The following is a 22282-nucleotide window of genomic DNA, read 5'->3' as shown; positions in this document are numbered from 1 at the left end:
AGCTGCTTATGTTTAAAAAGCTTAAAAAACGGCTATTAGTATAAAAGCTATACTAAAAAACACAATAGATTACATTAGTGTTTTCTATTTATTTATTTATAGTCATTCATTTTTCACACTTATCTAAGACTACAATTTGTTTCAGTGCATTCCACAAAATGTGTAGAGCGGTTCTTTTACCCAGTAATGAGCAAAAAACCACTCTATCTGTAAAGTCAATGTCCATCAATTGCATCTTATTTACAAAGGTAACAGGAATACATTACATAAACAAACTTTTTTTTTTTTTTTTTTAAGTTTGCAGATCTAAGCAGATGTTCATGCTATATCTGAAATATCACACAACGCCATATTGTTCCTATTCCATGATGAAACAATAGACTGGCTTACCACTTTTCTCAGTACTGTAGTTGATAGGTTATGTTACTTACACTGACTGGAAGACATAATGCAAGAAGAAATGGCGTAAGGCACCACGCTGGAGAGATGAATGTATCGTATTACAATGAAAATCGATACATTGTAAACCATCTTCTTGTGCGAGCTAAAGAAGCTCCTCCCCCCCCCCCCCCACCCCCATGAGAAACGGCTCACTGTACAAACTGAACACCCCCTCCAGGTCTCCTCTGTGACCAATCAGCTTCACATCTATTAAACTCATTTGAAGACTGGGTTGTGAATTGCGTTAACAAAAAAGAAAACAAATACGCGCCACATTTTCAATTTAAGAGCCAGTGTGCGCTTGTTGCTGTTAATTTTGAACACTAAAATCCTTAATTTTCATAATGGTACCAAGAGGTACTTTGATCACACAGTATAGGTTTAATTCAGAATCGGGACCACCTTCCTGAGGTGGTTAGTTTTTAGTTTCTTAAAGCAAAAGCAGAAGCTGTCAATTATGCAATGAACTGCAGGATCTTAAAAGCCATTTTTTAAAGCAGCAAGACCCAACATATCGGACAACAGCTGGCTGTTTTGGTTTGGTGGGGGAGGGTAACGGGTTGAGGTTACTCAAATATATCCAACACTACAGCTAATTTCCCGCATAACGGGTATTAGTGCTTTTATAAAGGGAACAGGTGATTAATAAATTAGTTTAGAAGGATACCTGTTCTAAAATACATCAGCATCTCGAATTAACTGAACTGAATTAATACAACATTATTGTATATTTTGTAATCATAGAAAATATGATTAAGTCTTTTGAAACAAAAGTACATTTCAGCATTAAGTTTTTTTTTTTTTAAATACACCAGTACAGCTAACATGATGCTGAAGATATTATCAGATCCCAAACGGATTTGGAAGGATGTGGTGGGGGAAAATGAAAAAAGCTTTGACAATATGCTTTTCCTCTCCCTTGGTATTAAGAAGGTGGTCATCTCAGAGTTCAGTTTAACACAGCAGCTGGAGTTTATCCCTCGGCAGCAAACATCTCTCATCTTGATTATGTCTTTCGACATCAGTGAGATTCAGTAATGACGGGAAAAAAAAAAAAAAAAAGTATACAAAAAAAAAAAGGTCAGGTTTGAAAGTAACTGCTATTTAATCCTTGATCGCAAAGTGAGAAGGCATCCTGTTTTGCGATACAATCTCTCAGGTCATTTGCTTGCCGATGACAGGCATTTCTTTCAAGGTTTGATATATTGGGTGGAAAAGAAACTGCGCAGGTCATTTCCACTCCTAATACATGGCGCATCGTGTGCTCAAACTCCCTGATAGGGTAACTCTAATCTCCAAGCACAGTCCATCACACAAAACTAAGACACTAGCATTGCTCGCAGCTACCTAAATCCATCCTATCTTAAGGCAGCATCAGTAAAGTACCTCTTCTAACGTACAAGCTGTAAAAGAATACATATTGACTCGAAGACAATAAGTATTTGAACATACAAAAGTATTTACGAATCATTATAAAATATGCACCTCTGTCGTGTTGTATTTATATTTAAAAGTGCCCTGCAACATTGTTTTCTCTTTCACAGTACAGCCTTGCTAAGAGAAAAAAGGGGAGTTAACATTTTTAGTTATAATTAAAATAAACAAAACCCACACCTTATGGCTAAATTAAAACCTGATGCAGTCATTCAAAAGAATAGTCTTATTGTACTCTTGGGTCAGTAGATTTAAACACATGCTCCCGACGTTTTCCACAATGGTTTGTGATATACCCAACCTTCACCCTAAATAGAGGGAGAAAGAAACAATGATCAGTTCATATATTTTATTAGTGATACTTATTAGTAACATGGACCCCTAATCCAGGTTCACTTTGAATCCAGGTCAGGACAGGTTTTGCTGCTTTTACTTTCATTCAAAACATTTAAAATCCCCCTCCATACAGACAATCTAATTTGCTGCTGTAATGACTTACCTCACTCTGAAAATATCTGGTGCACCATGCTGCCCCCGTCTCCGCGCGATGCCTCTCCTCGGCCCTCTGTCTCTCCTCTAACAGTCGCTTGTGTTCTGTTGCCTTCTCTATATTTCCTTCCCTCAAGGACTCGGTCACATGTTGCCACAGTCGTCTGCGTACAGGACGGCTTTATTAGTTCTTTACTTTTAACTTTTCTATTAGGCTTCATGGTTCATGCTTCTTGTACATTAATAATATGTGTGACTTGCAGATAGGATTAAAAAGAGAAAGGAAAAGTTCCATTTAAGATTAAGCTCTGAAAGGAATCTCCAGGAAGTCAGTGAAATTCATAGCAGGGGCCCCATACACTATCTATATCCAACCGGAGTGCTGGAGTTTGTCAAAAAAGTTCAGTGTGTGATTCCAGTGTAAACACAGAAGCAGTAATGATGCACTCCAAAATCCATCTCCAGCAGCAGCTAGAGGCAGGTGAATCTGGTTTATTTTACTCAAAAATAGCCTTGATGGCACTCTTGCAATATAACGCTTAGCACATGTAAGGTATTGTGCCCTAATAACTGGCCAATCAAATCTGATTCCCTGATCTGTGCCAGTGGTAAGTGAACTTCTCACCTGGACTCGTAGGATCCCTGCTTCTCGTTGGGACGCACCCTCTTCTTCGTCACTGGGAGTTTGGTGACGTCCACCACTTTGGTTTCCCCGCTGCTGTAGGAGAATTCAAGGATGCCGTTCCATTCCCCCTGCACCCTACAAGCCACTGTATTGGTGGGATTGTGCTTCACTTCAGCTGTGACTCTGGGCAGAAAAGCAGAGTTTTAAAGAGGTTGGATGACTGTCAGCAACTGCTTAGCACCAACGAATCAACGAATGCAAAATGTAAACGTGTCATTGGATTCTACTGCTGAAATAACTAATGGCTAGTGGTACTTACTTGTGCAGTTTGCCCCCATAGAAGGGTTTGGTTTGGAAGGTAATGGCTGCAGAGTAGCCAGTTTTCGCACAGTTGACATTAACCTTCCCTCCCAGCTCCACCCAGGGCACTGTGAGTATGGAGCGAGCGTATGCAATGGGCAGAGTGAAGGTGTACTCCTCCTCATGCTCCTGCAGGCACAAGAGTCCTGGGGAAAGGGCACTGCATTAATAACCATGCACCTCAAGCATTAAACACAAGTGCAATATGAAAGGACTGTAGGAGTCTAGTAGAGTCTATGATAAAAGTTGCAGAATAAGATATATATATATTTTTTGGACAATAATTGTTTAAAATTGGAATGTAAGGAAGTCCCCAAAAAACATTTTAACTAAAAGATACATCTTTAGAATAAGAAGCAACAACGTGGTCAAGAAATGTAAACATGATAATTCACTGCACACAACATTGCTATGAACCTGGTCACAAGAAACCACCTTGTGTTAAACTCTGGCCTGACTCACTGGCAAGGATTTGTTAACATTACTACAATTAGCATTACCTCGCTGCTTTCACTACTGAACTAAAAGGGCAGACAAGGGTCTGTCAATTCCCAAATTAGTGGGAACAGTAGAATAATGCTCCAACTAATAATTAGGCAAACAGAAACCAGAAATAGATTTCATGAGATGTTCAGGGGCGGGGAATGTGTAGTGTGTGGATTGTGGATACACTTTAAAATGTATCTATTATCTGTGGAGCATCTTGATGAGGTCTGCAGTCTTGAGTCTCACATTACTATTTTAGAGGTTTGTGATGACAGTGCCATGCCTGTGTACAGACGCTGTGGTATTAGTACATATGTGGGGGTTCTGCCTCACATGACCCGGTCCACATGGGCTGGGGAAGCCTGCAGTAGGCCGCACTCCTCCTATTAGCAAGTAAGAAGCCAACCCTCAAATGTAAACAGTGTTTACTTGTTCTGAGTTGCTAGTTGAAGTTCATTGTGAAGTGCCCAGTCTCATGAGCATATTGGAAGCAGTCTGCATGCACGTGGACAAAGAGAAAGAAATCCAAGTGCAGAATTTACCATTTTATTTTACAAAAAAATAAAGTTATAAAATTTAAATTTACATTTTTTTTTAACTTTTTTTTTTTTTTTAACAAAGCACCTTCGTAAACGCTCTACAGATCAATCACCTGTTTGCACCTCGTTACTGAGAGACTACTGTACTGTGTGCTGAGAAACTGACACGAACAGCACCAGACGGGGTGAAAAAATTCTCTCAGCTGCGTCACCTTGCTGACCATGAAGCTCCGTCTGAAACTGACACCGACGACACGTAAAATGTTTTTTTGCTGTACATTACATGTGTTGCTATTACCAAAAATGCTGGCTGGCTATGAAATACTATCTACAATAATTAATGTACTCCCGTACACATGCAGTTCTCACTGAAGTCCCAATTTAAAAGACAGTACGTTTCACTGTAACCCTATGGAAGAAATTGTTAGGCGACTATTTTTTATTTATTTATTTTTTAAACCGCTTCAGCAAGTACAGTAGAATCTGCCAGCACTGACAGACGCTGAATCTACTATAAATACTAATGAGAGCAAAACAAATACAAAAGAAAAACAAGGGAAACGCAGATCCTTTCAAGAAAGCTGGGAGACTTTGTATAAATGGATTTTATCATTTTAAATGCTGCAATAACAGTTGTGCTTGTGAAGCATCCACACTATATATTCACAGAACAGGTGATTTATTTGCATTATCTTTGCATTTTCTCCCACTGCAGCTCGAGCCCCGCAGCACTCACAGAGTCACCACCTGTGCACCTATTATCAGTGATTAAAGTTTTCAAATGAACTGATTATTGCTCACCAGTGTTGGTATAAGAAAAGAGTGTTTTAAAAAAGTAATTTCAGCTTCCAATCACTTAAAATATGCTGACAATAATGTAAACACCAAGCTACAGACAGCGAGTGCCAAGCTTTAAACGTTTACTGTTTATAGATAAGAACTCAACTTTACTAGGAATATATTGTGTTATTATGTTTTAAGCAACATACTACGACAATGTTCATTATGGTAATTGTTTGTTTATTAGTTTTAAAATGTTTAGTAAAACGTGAGCCGTTGTTTGACTTCGTTAGTACAATCCACCACCTTTGCTAATGACATCTTCAGTCAGGGTCGTAACCCAGTATAAATCAACACATTTTGTAAAACGACTTTCACTTCAAAAGATGCAACGTGTTCCAGTAAATTCAAACGATACTTTACATTCCGCGCAGAGGGAGAACACGAACGTAAAACATCATTAAGTGGCGTTGGAATTGCAGGGGGGAGATGAAGGGAGGGCTCAAGTTCGGAGTGACTGTTTTCTAAGCATTATTTGTGAATGTTTATTCACCACTGCCACATCCCGCTAGAAAATGAACTTCCCTGCATTTTTTTTTTTTTTTTACGCAAGACTGAACGTGAGAGTATATGTACATTAGTTTTAAGTACTTCCCAAAAGGACTACTGAGACACAGACATCAAACTAGTCCTCATCAGATTTAATATGCCTCGGGAAAGCGGGAGTTTCTAACCCTGATATTGCCAATTCAAAGTTTAACACCCAGGCTTGGAAACACAAACCCTTGCATTCTTACCTTCCCCGATCATAGAAACTCCTATAGACATCCCCATGAACTTGCTCTTCGTCCACACGTGGGTGTTTACACACATCCTCCTCTCCGCACACTCTGCATAAAACCCAGAAACAGGGGGGTGATGGGACACCTGCTCTGCCACGAAACGGACGTGATAATAGTCTGAGGTCTCCTTTCCCTTGTTCAGGCTGCCCTGGGATGACAAGGAGCTGCCCTTGTGGGAAGGGACCCTCCAGGAGCAGTGGAAAGTCTCCCCGATGATGGGGTTGTAGGGTTTCTTGGCGATGGCCCCCTTGCGCCCCTCGTGGAAGGATGTGAGGTAATACTCCACGAAGCGGATCATCCGGTCCTCGGGGTTAGCCCCATCAGTGATGGTGACAAACAGATCCGGATGGGACATAAAATCTGCATACATTTCAAGCAGCGAACGCTTCTCCAGGATGAAGGTAGGAAGAACCACCTGGGATCACAATATAAAAATATTTTCATAATCAAAGCACAACCAAACAATTTGTACATGCATCATAGACAAAAACATTTTAGTTATCTTTTAAATAAAAAGCAATGACAATATTGTGTAGTGCCATGTTTCATGCTGGACTAGAGACAGTAACCTACATGCACCCTTTTAAATACAATGGGATCCACCTTGCTAGGTTAGATTAGATCTCTGTATCATGTTTTGAAGCATGTATGTCCATCTGCGGAGGGGTTTCAACATGCTGAATGTTAACACCGTGTAACAATTTTTTTTTTTTTTTTTGTTCCTGGGTAGTAAGTGTTATTTCCTAATTGCTTATGCCTCAAAATTATAGAAAATGGCTATTATTCCCCACAAACTTTGCTTTTGTGACCAGGACAGTGATATTTCAAAATATCACTATTTCCAATGGGAAAACGGGCAAATGTGTGTCTTTTCGTTCACATAAAGTCAGAAAAAAACAACATATGAATCCAAATTAACATGTATTTATACTAAAATAATACAAAGATGACTACAAAAGATTTAGAAGTGAGTAGTTTTTTGAGACTTACAATTATACTGTAAACACAGTAATGGAAATTGGAAATAGTGATATTTTGAAATATCACTGTCCTGGTCACAAAAGCAAAGTTTGTGGGGAATAATAGCCATTTTCTATACTTTTGAGGCATAAGCAATTAGGAAATAACACTTACTACCCAGGAACAAAAATTGTGTTACATAGTGTAATTAGTGCATCGATGTTGAAAGATTATGTCTCGTTTGTCCTAGAGCTACAAAAGTTCCTTCTCTTATGTGTGAAGAGCAACACTGATTTAGTCAAATGAACTCCCTCTGCTCACCTCGTCTCAACTGGACCGATCACCTCTCTTCGATTACTTACTCTTGTCAAATCCATGCCGAGCTTGAGCTGGGACAGCAGGTGTAAAATGATGCTGCGCTCTTCCTCGATGGGCCCCAGTTCATCCTCCTTGTCAACAAAGGAATCCATGACCTCATCCTCTGGATCTATGTCCTCGTGTTCCTGTCAGAAATACCATGATTACTTTGGATTATTTTTTGTCTAAACCCAGGAATTGAATACAAAGCCCCAGGGAAAGGAAGGCCCTGCTCCCATGTTGGACTATATTGAGAAGCATCACAGACTCTGCTTTATGGCTTTACAACCTCTCCTGGTGACATCATAGTCACCTTTATTTGCAGGCAGCTTCAGGCTTCATTTGGAAACTTTGACAGGCTGTATAGCATAAGCAGGTGATTTAGTAGGATTTTCTTCTCATCCCACAAGTGAGGTCATAGATTATTCTGTTAATATACTTAACGATCTGAGGAGGATGTTAGTGGCTCTAGCTAGGTTTGCATTGTTCTTTTTGAACATACAGTACATTAAAAGTTTGAAATCACTTCAGAATTCCCCCAGTCATGAATGGTGTCAAATTACAAGACCTGTAGGGTATTTACATAATTGCTCAAAAAAAACCAAACAGTGCACTGGAGTACAGATCAGTACTGTTTTTATGCTGAGCAGTAGATTACACTTCCCATTTAACATGACCCTACATGCATACCTTTAAAGAACTAACAACCTTCCCCTTAATAGCAGCTTCTACAGCCTACAAAGGCTGCTTCTGATCGGCGATGTTGCTTCATTATATTGTGCTATGACAACTCCTGACAAACACACCCAGCTCATGTTAATACTACTGATGCAAGCTAGCTCTTGATCACTTCCTGAATAGGCCAACAATGTCTTCAAATCACTGTGCTGTACCAGTATGCCTTTCCTGACATAACACACTTGTTCACCTTTTTCCCTTTCAAAGGCTGGGACAGAAATGAAATCCACTGTACTACATTGTATTTTGGCAAGGAGAGTTTGGGCCTTTGTTTACCTGCCACTTTTCTAAGTAAATCCACCAATTCAAAAACTCGAAAGGGTCGTCTCAGCCACCTCTGTGAAACACTTGCATGCTTCGGGGGAAGTATTGTTATACACTCACAGTGCACCCATGTCAACCTTACTTATTCTGGAATTAGAGCAACTGTGAAACTCAGCCCAGACTCCTCAGAGCTATCTCTTGTGCTTTCATTACCCTGTAGTTCTCCCTTTGCGCTGACACTGCCAAATTAAGAGGCAACTGCAGAGGCTTGTGACCTGGTCTCCTGGCAACAATACCATTGCTAAAAGCACCACACATGATACCAAAATGTACATTAGATAGATCTTTTATTATTATTATTATTATTATTATTATTATTATTATTATTATTATTATTATTATTATTATGGCCAGTTAAGAGAAAGATTTAAAAGGAAAGATTCTTTAGAAACAAAAAATAAGAACAATAATTAAAAAACAAAACAACACTAGAATCCAGAATGCAATACTAAGTTCAGCATGCTGAATGTCTTTGTTCTTTACAATATGTAACTCAGATATACCTAAGAAACTAAGAAATGTGACTAAGAACCTGGAGCTGGTCCCACATCATAAAATAGAACCCGACAAGATCAGAGGAAAAGTACAGTAGATGTTGCAAAACAGTCTGCCAACATCCTAGAGAGATGCCAGCTTTGAGAAAAGCAAGATACATGGCTAAAACTAAGGAAGTTTAATATGGATTATTGGTCTTTCAAACAGTTTATTACAAAGTAAAACAACTTTACTTAGTCCTATGTGGAAAAGTTGTATGTACAAGCACAACATAAGCGAGCAGCGCTGTTGTTGGAAAACGTGTTTAAAGCTTTATTTATTTTCCCACGCTACGACCCTGGTAATATCTACCCGTAGACATTAAATAGTAGCATAAGAAAAAAACCCCAATAGAGGCTTTCTAACCTGTTTCACCATATCAAATGACTAACAGATGAAATGCTGTTTTTCAAACCTAATGGCCCTGGCAAGCAGCTGTATCTTTAACAGAGCTGGCACCAGCACCAATAGTGCAGTACACCTGGTACATAGCGAAGCAAAAAAAAAAAAAAAAAAAAAAAACAGCCCTGCAGATGCAAGTAAAAACATAAGCCAGATTAGTACCGAGAGACTTTAACAAAGACCTACCGCACTCAAGTGGCAGGGCCCTGGGCTGATCTGGTCCATACAGTTGTCTGGCGACCTGCTTCTCTCCCTGGTAGAGAAGCCCTGGGGGGTGTTTCCATTCTTCAGGTGATCCGACAGAGGCAGCTTGGGCTCCAGCCACTCGATGGTCGCCCCTGAAACGAACGGACGTTTAGGCTCCAACTTGCTCATGCTTTGCAGCTAAACCGTAGCACTGAATAACCGTCTAAAGGGTAAGAGCTTGTAATGTCACCCTGTACATCTGCCAAAACACCAGAGGCAGCAGATTAACCTGAAAGTGAAGACATGATGAAAAAAAATAAAAAAAAAGCAGCATTGTGCCCCGCCCAGCTTCAAACCAATACAGAACCTGATTGGTTAAACACATTTAATTCATGCAAATAGACCTCCATGAAATATGAACGGGAGTAACCAGATCCTGAAAGACACCCAACTCTGGCTGAGAGACGTGAATAAAACAGCGCTTTTTCAGAACTTACTTAACTGTTCCATGCCCGAATCTGTTACTGCTTTCCTTCGGTTTAGGAGCAAGGAAAAGTTTAAGCGTTACTTCGTACCTACAGCAGGAATAGACAATGTGAGCTGTATCACAGGACAATGGTAGGTCGCTAGTGAATTCAGTAATTGTTGATAAAAGGAGAATACCAAACAAAAAGACTGTGACCAATTTAAACCTGGATATTTAAGCACTAAATATAAAGCAAACAAAAAAAACAAACACCTTATTAGTTTCAGTTGACAAAGTAAGAATGAGTGATTGCTGAATTAATAACAGCACCCTTCACTGTTTAATGACAGAAAGGCTGCGGTACAATTTGGAAAGCTGTCAACCTGTTCAGTAAATGTCTCCTGGTGTCTGGTTACTGCAGCTAGCCTATCAAGGTGGATAAGATTCCTCATTAATTATAAAGAAATATTCCGCTCCCTGCTTCAAAGCCGGTACTACACAGAGCCCCAGAAACCTCAAAGATCAAGCAAATCAAAAGCCATGTTATGCAACAGTCTGTCATTTAAGCTTTGAATAAAACAGTATATATTATATACAGCTCAGAATCTGGCACCAGAAAAAGAAGGCTCATCATAGAACCACTTTAAAAGCGTAAGTCTGTCCAGGTGTGCCTTTTTTCTTTAGAGGTTGGAAACCAAAATGCACAACAAACAACAACAAAACTATCCATGTGAGTGAATCCAGTTTTGGGGTCGCTCTTATCCTGAAGTACTAATTTGAATGCTCATTAGATAATCTCATAAGCTTTAACATTAATGCGATAGCGCTCCACAGGTTATCATGTGGGCCACATCATGTATACTTGACAGCGGCACTTAAAAAAGGTTAAACTAAATAAATGGAAACTGTGATAATAAATTAGACTGAAACAACATTAAGCAGTGTCTCATCTAGCTAGAAAACAATTTAATTCAACCAGCGCACTCCCTGTGCTCTCCAAAACTGGAAGAGTAAGCAGACACACACTACAGTGTGATGCAGGCCTATTCTTACCTGGGATTGGGCACTTCCGATGGGCCGCTTGCTGGAGCTGTAGAATGTGGAAGCAGTCATTAAGGCAGTTCATGGTTGCCATCGATGTGGCTTTGAGCAGGAGCAGGTCCTGGTCCAGTGGAGCCAGCCCACCAGAAGCAGGCAGGCTCTCTATCATCTGGATCAGGTCCCTGTGCTGCGCTTCAGCCTGGAGCATCATCTGCAAACACAAGAGGAGGAGAACAAGTATTACTAAAACACATGTCTCAAGTTCAGAGGCGTTATTCTGCAAAGAAGATTTGAGACAAAAAAAAAAAAAAATTTAATCAAATCAGTACCACATATCGAACAGCGCCTAATTCAGCATTAGTAAAATATGGTATTCAATAATAAAAAAGTATTGTACTAGCTTATAATGTTGTTTAATTAAAACATAAATTGTATTGAGCTAAATCAGACTGCAAGAATGGTTTTAAGATCAATGTAGCATAAAAAAATAAATAAAATGTGGGACCAGTGAACACACATGGGAATAATGTACATTTTTGTCTCCCTGCCCAACCCTGAAAAGGATCTAACAAAAGGCACAGCAATGTAACAAAAGCCCTCAGTACCATCTTGCAGGTGGGACGGATCGGTATACAAATGACACATGAGAACTCAGGGGTCATTACCTCTGTTAGGTCTGTTCTATAAAAACATAATCGCTCTACAGAGCAGCTCACTGACCCGGATGAATGATAATGAGATGATGAGTCCAGGACGATCTGTGCCTGGATAAACTCACTATACTTAAATACAAAAACACACACACACACACACACACGCGCACGCACACGCACGACAAAATCTGAAACAGTACAGCCTAAATCTACAAAGGGAGAAATTTCCAAAACTGAAGGCTCAACAAAGGGCGCTCCAAGTACTGTAATTATACAGAGATCAATATACAACCCCAATCAGGCATCTAAAATGTGGTATATAGGTACAGATATATTTTGTACTCAGCAAAGTACCAATGAAACAGTTTGCTGGTATGAAGACAATGTTTTCTGTTTCTGGACTATTATATTGAAAACTAAACTGGGGTGGTTTCTTTAGCACGATTCACACCAGACTAAATATCAGGTGCCCTCCCAGATGTGGATTAATTTTCATCAAGAAAATTCTAAATGAAATACGACATTGTGGCCAGAGAAGGAGCTTTGGTACATGGTTTGTAAACGGTGAACCAGGTGTAAATATCTAATTTTGTTGTACCTTCTTTTCAAAGGCTATTTCGTCCCTTGAGTGATATTTCCATGCATACCTTCAAATGCACTGCTTAAAGAAATTTTTTAAGAGTCAACAATTATATTTTTTATTTTCAGCAAACTCCAATTTGGTTATGCCCAATTGTTGCACTTTCCTGAGAATCTCAGGACAGATCATACCAATTGTAATATTATATTATGGCTTATTGTAAAGTCTGGTGTTGCTTTGAGGCGAATATTCTGGAAATGCAGTATCAGTTCCAGCATAACACGGACATGGTTGATTTGCACATGAGTAAAAAGACACAGGATGCCTGTGTTTGACATTTTACAGAAGGACCCGGTGTCCTGTAAAGAAGTCGAAGCACCTCAGAGAAAATGATCTGGGATAAAAACAAATAGACAGTTTGCACAGGACTAAACTTCTCTGATGTCGGTAAAAATTCCAAAACCACCTACTTATGTGGTAATTTTTAGTCATGTGCAAATCGCACTTTTAAACTAAATTATAGAGATATAATATATCTTAGATATATCTCTAGAGAGAGAGATAGAGAGAGAGAGAGAGAGAGAGAGAGAGAGAGAGGAGAGAGAGAGAGAGAGAGAGAGAGAGAGAGAGAGAGAGAGGTCTATGACAGCCTGATTTCTTGTGTAAAACACTGACCTCCCGCACAGCCATCAAGTGGTCTGGCTGCAGGGCCCTCCTGCTCGAGGAGGACGATCCTTTGTGTTGCGACACGTTGAAGGAGGCAGCGTTCTGACTGGCTCTCCTCAGTAAAAGGGGGGAACCGCTGCTGCTCTGCAATGCCATTGAGAAACTCCGAGATTTCAAGGGGAGGTTACTCTACCAAGAGAAAATACATAACTACAATCAAATGATTAAATTAGTTAAGTGTGGGGGGAAGACAGGAGTCCAGAAGGCTTTAGCTGTAATTTTAACATTGACCACTAGAGGAGAATGATGCATGACATGGCACCTTTAGGGGCTCCCAAACTTTTTTTTTTTACCCCTTCAGCTGTACTAGGCATGGTGGCCAACTATTCACACTCCTTGGGAAAATGTCAAATTAAAAACATTTTATATATTTAAACCTGTAACATTATAAATTAATCTAAACTGTCATTTATTCATTTGAATAAATATTGTGGAAGATGGAATCCACACAGAGTGAAAAAAAAAAAAAAATTAAACACTTTAAATTTTAGTAAATAAAAGAAATTGCAAAAACTAAAACAGACTTTTTTTTTATTAAACCTTTAAAATTAGGTACCTTTGTATAACTTAAATTTAGAAATGCAGTTATTTTTCTTGGTCATCAAACAAGAAAGAAGGTCATGTCTCCTATTATTCCCCATTCATAAATACCTGAACAGGGATCACTTCAGTAAAACGTGCACGAAAACATAACTCAGTCAAAGGACAGTGCTATGTTGTTGAAATTATTGAGAACAGACATTTTTGCTTACTATTAAAATGTATTTGACCAAAAATGTGTGTGTGCGTGATTAATGGACCTTGAGAACAGACATTTTTGCCTCTCTCACAGTATGAGAACATTTTACTGCAGTTTTTATTTTTCTTACAGTAAGCCCAATGTTAGCCCTATAGCTATTATATGCTATTTATGCAGATTTGCACCTACAGCAATAATAATAAAAAAAACTTCAATTGGACCTAACCTAATTTCACTACAGATGTGTTGTACACATGTCACTCCCCATTATACGCTACTTATGCCGATTGCCCCTACAATAGTAGTAAGTAAAAAAAGTTTTGTTATATATCTATCTATCTATATACACACACACACGCACACGCACACACACACGCACACACACACACACACACACACACACACACACACACACCCACACACACACACACACACACACACACACACACACACACACACACACACACACACACACACACACACACACACACACACACACACACACACACACACACACACACACACACACACACACACACACACACACACACACACACACACACACACACACACACACACACACACACACACACACACACACACACACACACGCACGCACACACACACACACACACACACCACACGCACACACACACACACACACACACACACACACACACACACACACACACACACACACACACACACACACACACACACACACACACACACACACACACACACACACACACACACACACACACACACGCACACACACACACACACGCACACACACACACGTTTGTTTTTGGTGAAATACATTTTCATAGTAAGCAGCAAAATGTCTTTTCTATAATTGAAACAATATATAATTGTCATTTGACTGTTACAATAAGCTATTAGAGAGATTTCTTTCATATTAAGTTTTTTCATTCTTTTTAAAAAAAATGTAAGTGTTTTAGTCCACTGTATTTCTAAATCTTTCGGTGTGAAGAATTTCACTGCCTGAAACAGAGAAACTATCTATACAAGTTAAGCATCTGATAGCTTCACCAGCATTTCAAAACCGTTTTGGACAGCTTGACCAATCAATAAAAAAAAACAGTAGATCCAAACATTTTAATAAATCAGTCATCCGGATAGTAACAAGATTTCTCAGTTTGATAATAACTTGATTTAGTTAATACGAAACCATCATCAAAGTACTCTATTTTAATAGATAATTAGTCACAAAAAAAGTTATTCGCCATAGGCATCAACTGAATCCGTAATTGAATGTTAAAAAATTACTTACAAAGGTTGGTATGAAAAAAGTTTCTACAAAAGAAAAAAGCCATTCCAGCACCTCAAACTCTGAGCCCACAGTACAAATTCAAACTCCTGTAGCTGCAATACATATTCTTTGGCAGTGGATTCGACATACGGTAATTTTATTAATAAGACACACGAGTGCCCTATTGTCAGACCTAGCTCTCGCTCTAATCCCGTGAGACGGTGATACAGGTAGTTAGTGAATGTTCCCCCTGATTTGTGAAGGGGGACTAAACTTGATTGACAGCTAACGTCAATACTGCCTTGCTACAATTATTATTCTACAATTGTCCACACGCGGGCGCCGAAAAGCGATGCTTTTCGCTATTAACAGAAAAAAATACATAGAATGTCATGCTCCTGCAGCCCACCTTTGGGCATGCGGACCAGTTTTGAACCTGACCTACAGTACTTTGTCTGTGTTCAAACTCTTGGAAAAAAATACATTACTTTTCATTGATATTTTTTCCCAACCACATTTTTACCGTGTGGAAAAATGGCATCTAGGAGACCATCAAGAATCTGCATATTCCATATAAAAACTAGAAGATCTTATGTATCCATCCCCATATACAGTTGCCATGCATGAAAGGGTTTAGTGAGATCTGAGTTTAACAGATTAACTACTTTTGTGCTCCGATGAAGAAAACAAAATGTACCTCTTGAAGAGAATTTTAGCACACACATACCTTGCCTAGGGCTTCTGTGTGATGCTGTGTGCAGATCTGCAACCTGCTAACCCAGTGCTGTCGTTCTTTTGCATCTGTACCTGTAAATCAAATCATAATAGGAACCAGTTACTGGAACTGCTTCTACTGAAACACAAAGAACCAGACTGTGCTGGCAAAAAAAAAAAAAAAAAAAAAAAAAAAAATGTTGTTAATAAAATAAAAGCTTATCCATTGATATAAAACTCAGTTTACATCAGTTGAATCTAGTAATAACAAAGTCCAATTGAGATGCACTATCCTGTTTCTAGTTGAAATGGCTTGACCATCAATGCGCCACTCCAGAGTCTAGCCCAGATCTCCTGGTCCAAACCACCTTCTACCTCCAAGCCTCCTGGTGCTAAGAGCCTTCTCCTTCCTCCCTGGCCTGAGAGAAGCCCTCCACACAGGTACCTCGTAGCTTGTACTGCTCCCCGCTGATGGCGTTGACAGTGAAGGTGTGCGAGTCCTCATCGCTGGGGGAGATGACAGCCCCGGCCAGCGGCAATGTTCCCCGGGGCTTCTGAGCTCTGGACTGCTCATTCACAAAGTATTCCAGCATCCCTGCCTCATTGTCCAAGACGAAAAATCTGCACAACCGCATCAACAAAAACAACACTCTTTCAGAGCTCAAAATAACTGTCCGAGGCTAACTGAATAGATTCAGTGTCTAACACTAAACCAATACATTATATACAATAATAAATAATATTACAAAACAGTTTTTAGCAAAACAATTGTTAAAGTACAGGACGGTCCCTAATAAAATCTCCTTAGCATCCAGATCACTTTCCATTTACTATGCCTTGTGTGGTTTCCTTATCGTACTACCCAGGTACATTGGTTATAATCCCATTCCAAAGAGTTCAGAGCATCTGGAATCTGCCCATATTGACATTCCTGATAAATCCAGAGCTGTCCTTCTAAAGCACAGCTGATCGATGGCAATACCTTTCTGTGCTACAGAGCTAAGCTTAGAAATGAGAGACCAAGTGAATATTATTGATCAGCTTCTTTCATCCCACTTAGCAGAGCCTCACACTTACCGATACTGCCAGCCTGTGACCAGGTTGGTGTATTTCATCAGGTAGCCACAGATGCTCTCCATGTGATCACTATGAAGAATACAGTCAAATAAAAGTTGTAAATCAGGCGTATGATCAGTATAAAATGTTAATGTCACATTTTTGTCACCCTTTCATAATAGATAGTTCTGGCTAATCCCCGCTCAGAGTATTAGAATTCTGATAACTCAAACAAGGCTGAGGACAAACAGGTTTCTGCGATTCAAAACTTACCTTTGAAAGTGTCCTGTAATAAAGATAAAATAACACGTTTCTGCATTAGCTGGTACTGCCAAGAAAACAAAGACTAATGTAAACAGTGGTTCAGTGGTTGAGCTTGAAGTTTGTTTTCCTTTTTCACTTGTGCGTAGGGAAGCTGGGTCAACTCTCTAAACACAAGCATGCCTTAACATATATAGCATATTAAAACCTCCATGAGCAAAATATTTGCCAAGTGAAGAAATCATCAGACCAGTGCAAAAACACCACTGTTTAACAAGCACATTTACAGGACAGTACCTGTAGCCCATTCAGGACGTGTTACATTTAGACTTAACTGATTGTAATAATGTCAGTATTGCTTTTAGGTTGTTAACATAATGTTTCATCTTTGATGAAGCTGAGAATCTTTTTCACTGTAGGTCACTGACTGTAGCTGGATCATTGGCGTGAGTACAACACAGGTATCAGGAAGTAGCTGCAAAACTGATTTGAAATCCTTGGTTAGCTCTCTGTATTTAATAAACACACAAAAACACAGTAAACAGTGCAGTCTAGTGGTTATAACTAAACATGGTCTTGCTATGTGAACCTGGGACAAATATTAATATAATAACTGCTAACAATGTTTTATTTATTTTTAAATAAATAAATGAATCAGGATAGTTTATATGCTTACTGTATCACCTAAAATACTTTCCAATATTAGCCCTATAGCTATTATATGCTATTTATGCAGATTTGCACCTACAGCAATAATAATAATAATAATAATAATAATAATAATAATAAATAATAATAATAATAATAAAAAAAAACTTCAATTGGACCTAACCTAATTTCACTACAGATGTGTTGTACACATGTCACTCCCCATTATACGCTACTTATGCCGATTGCCCCTACAATTTGGGGATGTTTTTTTTCAAAAGTTGTTACATATATATATATATATATATATATATAGTATATATTATATATATATATATATATAATCTCTAAAGAGGTTCCATATCCAAGGTAAGCCTAGTCGTGGAAACATTATGTTGTGTTCGAAAATCACGACCGTTAAGGTAATAACAAAAGCTTTTAGTGCTGGCAAAGATGAATCCTACTCTCTGATACTGTAAAATAACAGAGAGCTAAGGAATCCTTCCAACACCCATACACTTACAGCAGTCAGTAGCACCATTAAAGCTTAATGTTTCGGAAGGTTTGATGCATTTTACTGCTTCCTTCATTTTACTGCCATGGGAGTAAATGAAAACTAGTTATGTTTTACCTTTAAAAAGCCCACCTCACTTAAACCAAACAACTGATTTTCCACATGAAAACTGCCAATTATTGGCCAATATATCTCTTTATATTAGCGATAACTAGTTATTTGAAGAAAATCTAAAACACAAGGTTGAAGTTCAAATCAATACATTTTGCACAGGACTACAGGCGTTTCAGGAACCATGACCTTCATCAGTGTGACAGTAGCCTGTACATTCCTAGTCCTTAAGCACAAAACAACAATTTCACTGGCCCTGAACTGGCGTGGCAGGAAACAGCGCTGTAATACAGCTTCACCTGACACTCTAGTGCTGTCCTCAAGGCATGCGGGCATGGCAACGCAAGAGATTTTCATGCAGTCCTTTGCATTTGTCACTCATTAAGTAAGTTCCACCGTAAATCCAATTTGGAGCGATCTGAAAGAGTCTGAATTGAAATTGTTTTGCTATCGATCGGCTGCTGATGGAATCAGATTTATCAGATTGCTTGAAAGTCTGTCCCAGTGGCAGGTGGAAATGTGGCATAAGATTACAAGGGTCTCAATCCAAGCCCACTGGGTCAATATAATCTGGGCAAGACCCTAACCAGAACCCAGAACAACAGGCAAGAAACACTTAAAAAATTGATCAATATGAATAAATTAATTAATCCAGGTCCAACCAATTGCTCAACAATCAGCCTGTTCAATCTAGGTTCCTAACCTACTGTAGAATACTCTGGTTGTAAATCTGTCAAAGAAGAAAGCATGTGTGTCTTGCCAACTAATAGCTTCTTTTAAAAAGAAAAATCTACAATCTAGAAACAAAGTTTCAAAAAATCTTTGTCCAAATTCTGTTACAAAACAAATGCCCCACTGCAGTAACTGCTTCCCAATTCTTCTTCATTGAGTCACCTCACTGCACACAGTAGGTGCTTGGATGGAAAACGTTGTACATCCACTATCAAATCTATGGGATTTAAAAGGGCAAATGAAATCACAAGCAAAAAGTACTCAGCAATAATACTGCAACATGTCCCAATAAATCACAGGGCCTGTTCACCAGATTGCTATGTGCGTTCTCTTTTCTTCTAATTGGAAGCAAATCACCCATGTTTTGAATGCAAGGTTACAATGTACTTGCACATGGTTGTTTCCTACAACTCAAGTATTATAGGTCTGTAACAGTAAACAGTGCCCTACATGCGCTACACAGGACAGTGGTTTGTATAGAGTAGAAACACATACACAGGGCGTATTATTTCAATAGTTATAGAAGTGTCATTTACCGCAGAATATGTATTTTTGTCTTCTGTTAGTACCGTTAATAATTTTTATAATTAATGAGCAAGGACTGTCTGTATGTTTGTGTTGTACTTGTGAAAATTATTAAAAACAAAACAAAACAAAAAAAAAAACGGTGTGCTTGTTTACACTGGCCGTATCTGTACTGTATTACTGCTCTCCCCATTAGACACGGCACTGGGGCAGTCTGGCTACACAGACACATCTGGTTATTTTTCCAGTAAGTTAATGGTATCAGTCACATTGCACTCTTCAATTAGTAACACTATCGTGGTTTTTGCATATTACATTGCTATTCACCTGGAATCTCCAAATTGAATTTCCTCTAAATATCCGATAACCTCTTTACAAAATAAATGATCTGCTGAGCGCCGGGCACATATGGGAGTCCTATGTGCAGCATTTTAGTTTCTGCACTAGTGTACAATACAAATAGAAAGTAGCGGAATATGACAGCAGTCTGTTTTTATAGTATAAGCCAGTAAAGAAATCTGATTTTAACTGCAGCACAGTTCAAAATTCTGAGGTCGACTTTGCACTGAAGCACGATAATTAATTGCGTTCCGCTTTTTGGGGATATGACACTGTTGCATTTTAACAAAACAAACAGCTGTCCGATTCCAGTCTCACCTGTACTGCCAGTGTTTCGAGTTCCCCTTCACAGCGGCATGAGTCTTATTTTGGTTGTAAAGCTCCTGCTTGCCCTCGCTTTCAGGGACTGGCATTGCTGTCGCTTCCCCTTGAATCATTCCCGACTAAACTACCAGATCCCCTCCCTCAGATAAAGTGAGGTCTGTGCGGAGTCGCACAGTTAAAAACAGCTACCCTCGGGGTAACAACGAAAAGCACCACCCCCCACTGGCGGGGCCTCGCTTCTTCCTTCCAAGCCTCTGCAGTGTATTAACGATTGAAAAGGTGTAGAAATAAAGTAGAACAAATCACCATGCTTCACCGTGCTCGAAAAGCTGCTTCTTCATTATCTTCAGCACAGTATAAGCCAGGAATTATATCAGAATTCCGTCACTGTTTAGTGAGAAGCACCCTACTCTCTCAACCCTACAATAACGTGACTCGAAAAGATCCAATGAATCACGTGATTTTGCATTAAGGGCAAATGATCACTACTTCCTATGCCAGCTATTTGAGGGCGGAAAAGTGGTGCCATTTTTATGTGTTGGTATTACATTCAAAGATATTCTATCATGTACTGTATATTGAATATCTTCGGTACAGTTTAGTCTGTCATCGAACCCTATATGAATATTGCTGTATGAAATGTAAGACATTTTACATTGATAATTACCAGCATATAGACGTAAAAGATTCTTCACTTAGGTAACAAACTACCCCTCGCACAACGGAACTATTAGCAAACACACAGTCCATGCGGTGGACTATTAAAATAGCAGGCATGCTGCAAAAAAAGCTAGGAATTGCACAATTTGCTTGAGTTAACTGCTGGAATGTAGAAACCTGCTCTACTGCACATAACCAGTTTTGCAACTAACAGACGCAACATCCACACCTACCATAGTCAAGTTTATTTCTAGCAACAAGTAGCAACACCCGTGAGTCATACTTAGCAAAATAAACAATTTATTAAATGCCACACCTTCAATGTCAAATGCTAACTCATCAATCAAGACTTAATGTTATTCTCTGGTTCCCACTACTTTAGAAAGAATCTTAGTAGGTAGGGTATTTATAGATTTATTTTTAAATTTGTTTTAATTGTAACAATACAACTGTATGATAGCCTACCATCCATGTGCCTACTTACAGTATGATTTGTTCTATAGGATTGCCTTTAAAAAAACACAGTTTTGAATATTATTTATTATTATTATTATTATTATTATTATTTAGCAGATGTCCTTATCCAAGACGACTTACAGTCTAGGGTGTGTGAAGTATGGATCAGATGCAGAGTCTCTTACAACTAGGTCTCACTGAAAAGTCAGAGCACAAGGAGGTTAAGTGACTTGCTTAGGGTCATGCAATAAGTCAGTGGCTGAGCCAGGATTTGAACCACTAAACTCCACGGTTACAAAGCCCTTTCTTTAACCATTGGATCACACAACCTCCTAGTTCTGTATAGTTAAGCAAAACATATGAATATATAGTCATATGTTTTTTAGAAACTAAATGTTTGCCTTCAAAAAAGTGTCTGGCACCGAGTGTGGCTTGCAATAACACAGTAACACAGAGGGGGCGAGGTCTGAAATGACATAACTGTGTTTTGGATCAGAAAAAACACACACTGGAAATGTGAAAAACAAAACAAAAAAAAAAAAAAACGCCAAGTTATCAGAAATGCCCGGCCATTTAAAATAGAGATATCAAAAACACAAGCCAAACACGTGTGACTAGTCCATTTAAAAAAATCAAAAAACCGACATAAAAATAAATGAGTTCCCGCATGTCCTGTAATATACATATGCGTGGATAAAATGCCTGGGGTCTGCAAAAAAAAAAAAAAAAAAAAAAGGGGAGAAAAAGGAGAAGGGCGTTTTTACCTTTTATCTTACTGTATGACAGGTATTGAAAACACGTAAACTATCCCTGCTGCATACAGTTTCTCTCTGGCAGTTCTCGCAGACAACTTGGCGCGAGGAATTACCATTCCTCTCAATCGATTCCAAAGGTAGAAGACTGTGGCAGGGATCGGGAAGTAGTGGGTGGGAGGAGTTAGAAAAAAAACACAAAACCTCCAATGAGA

General features: G+C 39.0%; 1 protein-coding gene across 2 annotated transcripts; it reads right to left on the bottom strand.

Moving 5' to 3' along the window:
- Nucleotides 1-78: 78 nt before the first annotated feature.
- Nucleotides 79-22205, bottom strand: osbpl11 (oxysterol binding protein-like 11). 2 transcript variants are annotated; one of them, XM_041262236.1, is made up of 13 exons: nt 22080-22205; nt 16767-16835; nt 16135-16310; nt 15703-15782; nt 12913-13092; nt 11017-11215; nt 9498-9649; nt 7319-7459; nt 5952-6411; nt 3309-3495; nt 2990-3172; nt 2375-2528; nt 79-2183 (listed from the first exon to the last, which is right to left on the bottom strand). In XM_041262236.1, the coding sequence occupies exons 2-13, from the start codon at nt 16826-16828 to the stop codon at nt 2127-2129; spliced, it is 2031 nt and encodes a 676-aa protein (XP_041118170.1). In that variant the 5' UTR covers nt 16829-16835; nt 22080-22205; the 3' UTR covers nt 79-2126. The 2 variants fall into 2 exon arrangements, with proteins under 2 accessions (XP_041118170.1, XP_041118169.1); XM_041262235.1 differs by lacking the exon at nt 22080-22205 and adding an exon at nt 20194-20638.
- Between the last annotated feature and the right edge of the window lie 77 nt (nt 22206-22282).

Source organism: Polyodon spathula, chromosome 10 (genome assembly GCF_017654505.1).
Source record: "Polyodon spathula isolate WHYD16114869_AA chromosome 10, ASM1765450v1, whole genome shotgun sequence".
Classification (NCBI taxonomy): domain Eukaryota; kingdom Metazoa; phylum Chordata; class Actinopteri; order Acipenseriformes; family Polyodontidae; genus Polyodon; species Polyodon spathula.
The sequence above is the reverse complement of the archived record's forward strand: the minus strand, read 5'-3'. Positions and strand labels throughout refer to the sequence as shown.

Coding starts and splice junctions, on each gene's coding strand:
- osbpl11 (XM_041262235.1), bottom strand. CDS start 20,312: ATGATTCAAGGGGAAGCGACAGCAATGCCAGTCCCTGAAAGCGAGGGC. Junction 3,173..3,308: donor TATGGGGGCAAACTGCACAA/GTAAGTACCACT, acceptor TTTTCTGCCCAG/AGTCACAGCTGAAGTGAAGC. Junction 2,529..2,989: donor CAGGGATCCTACGAGTCCAG/GTGAGAAGTTCA, acceptor TCCTGTACGCAG/ACGACTGTGGCAACATGTGA.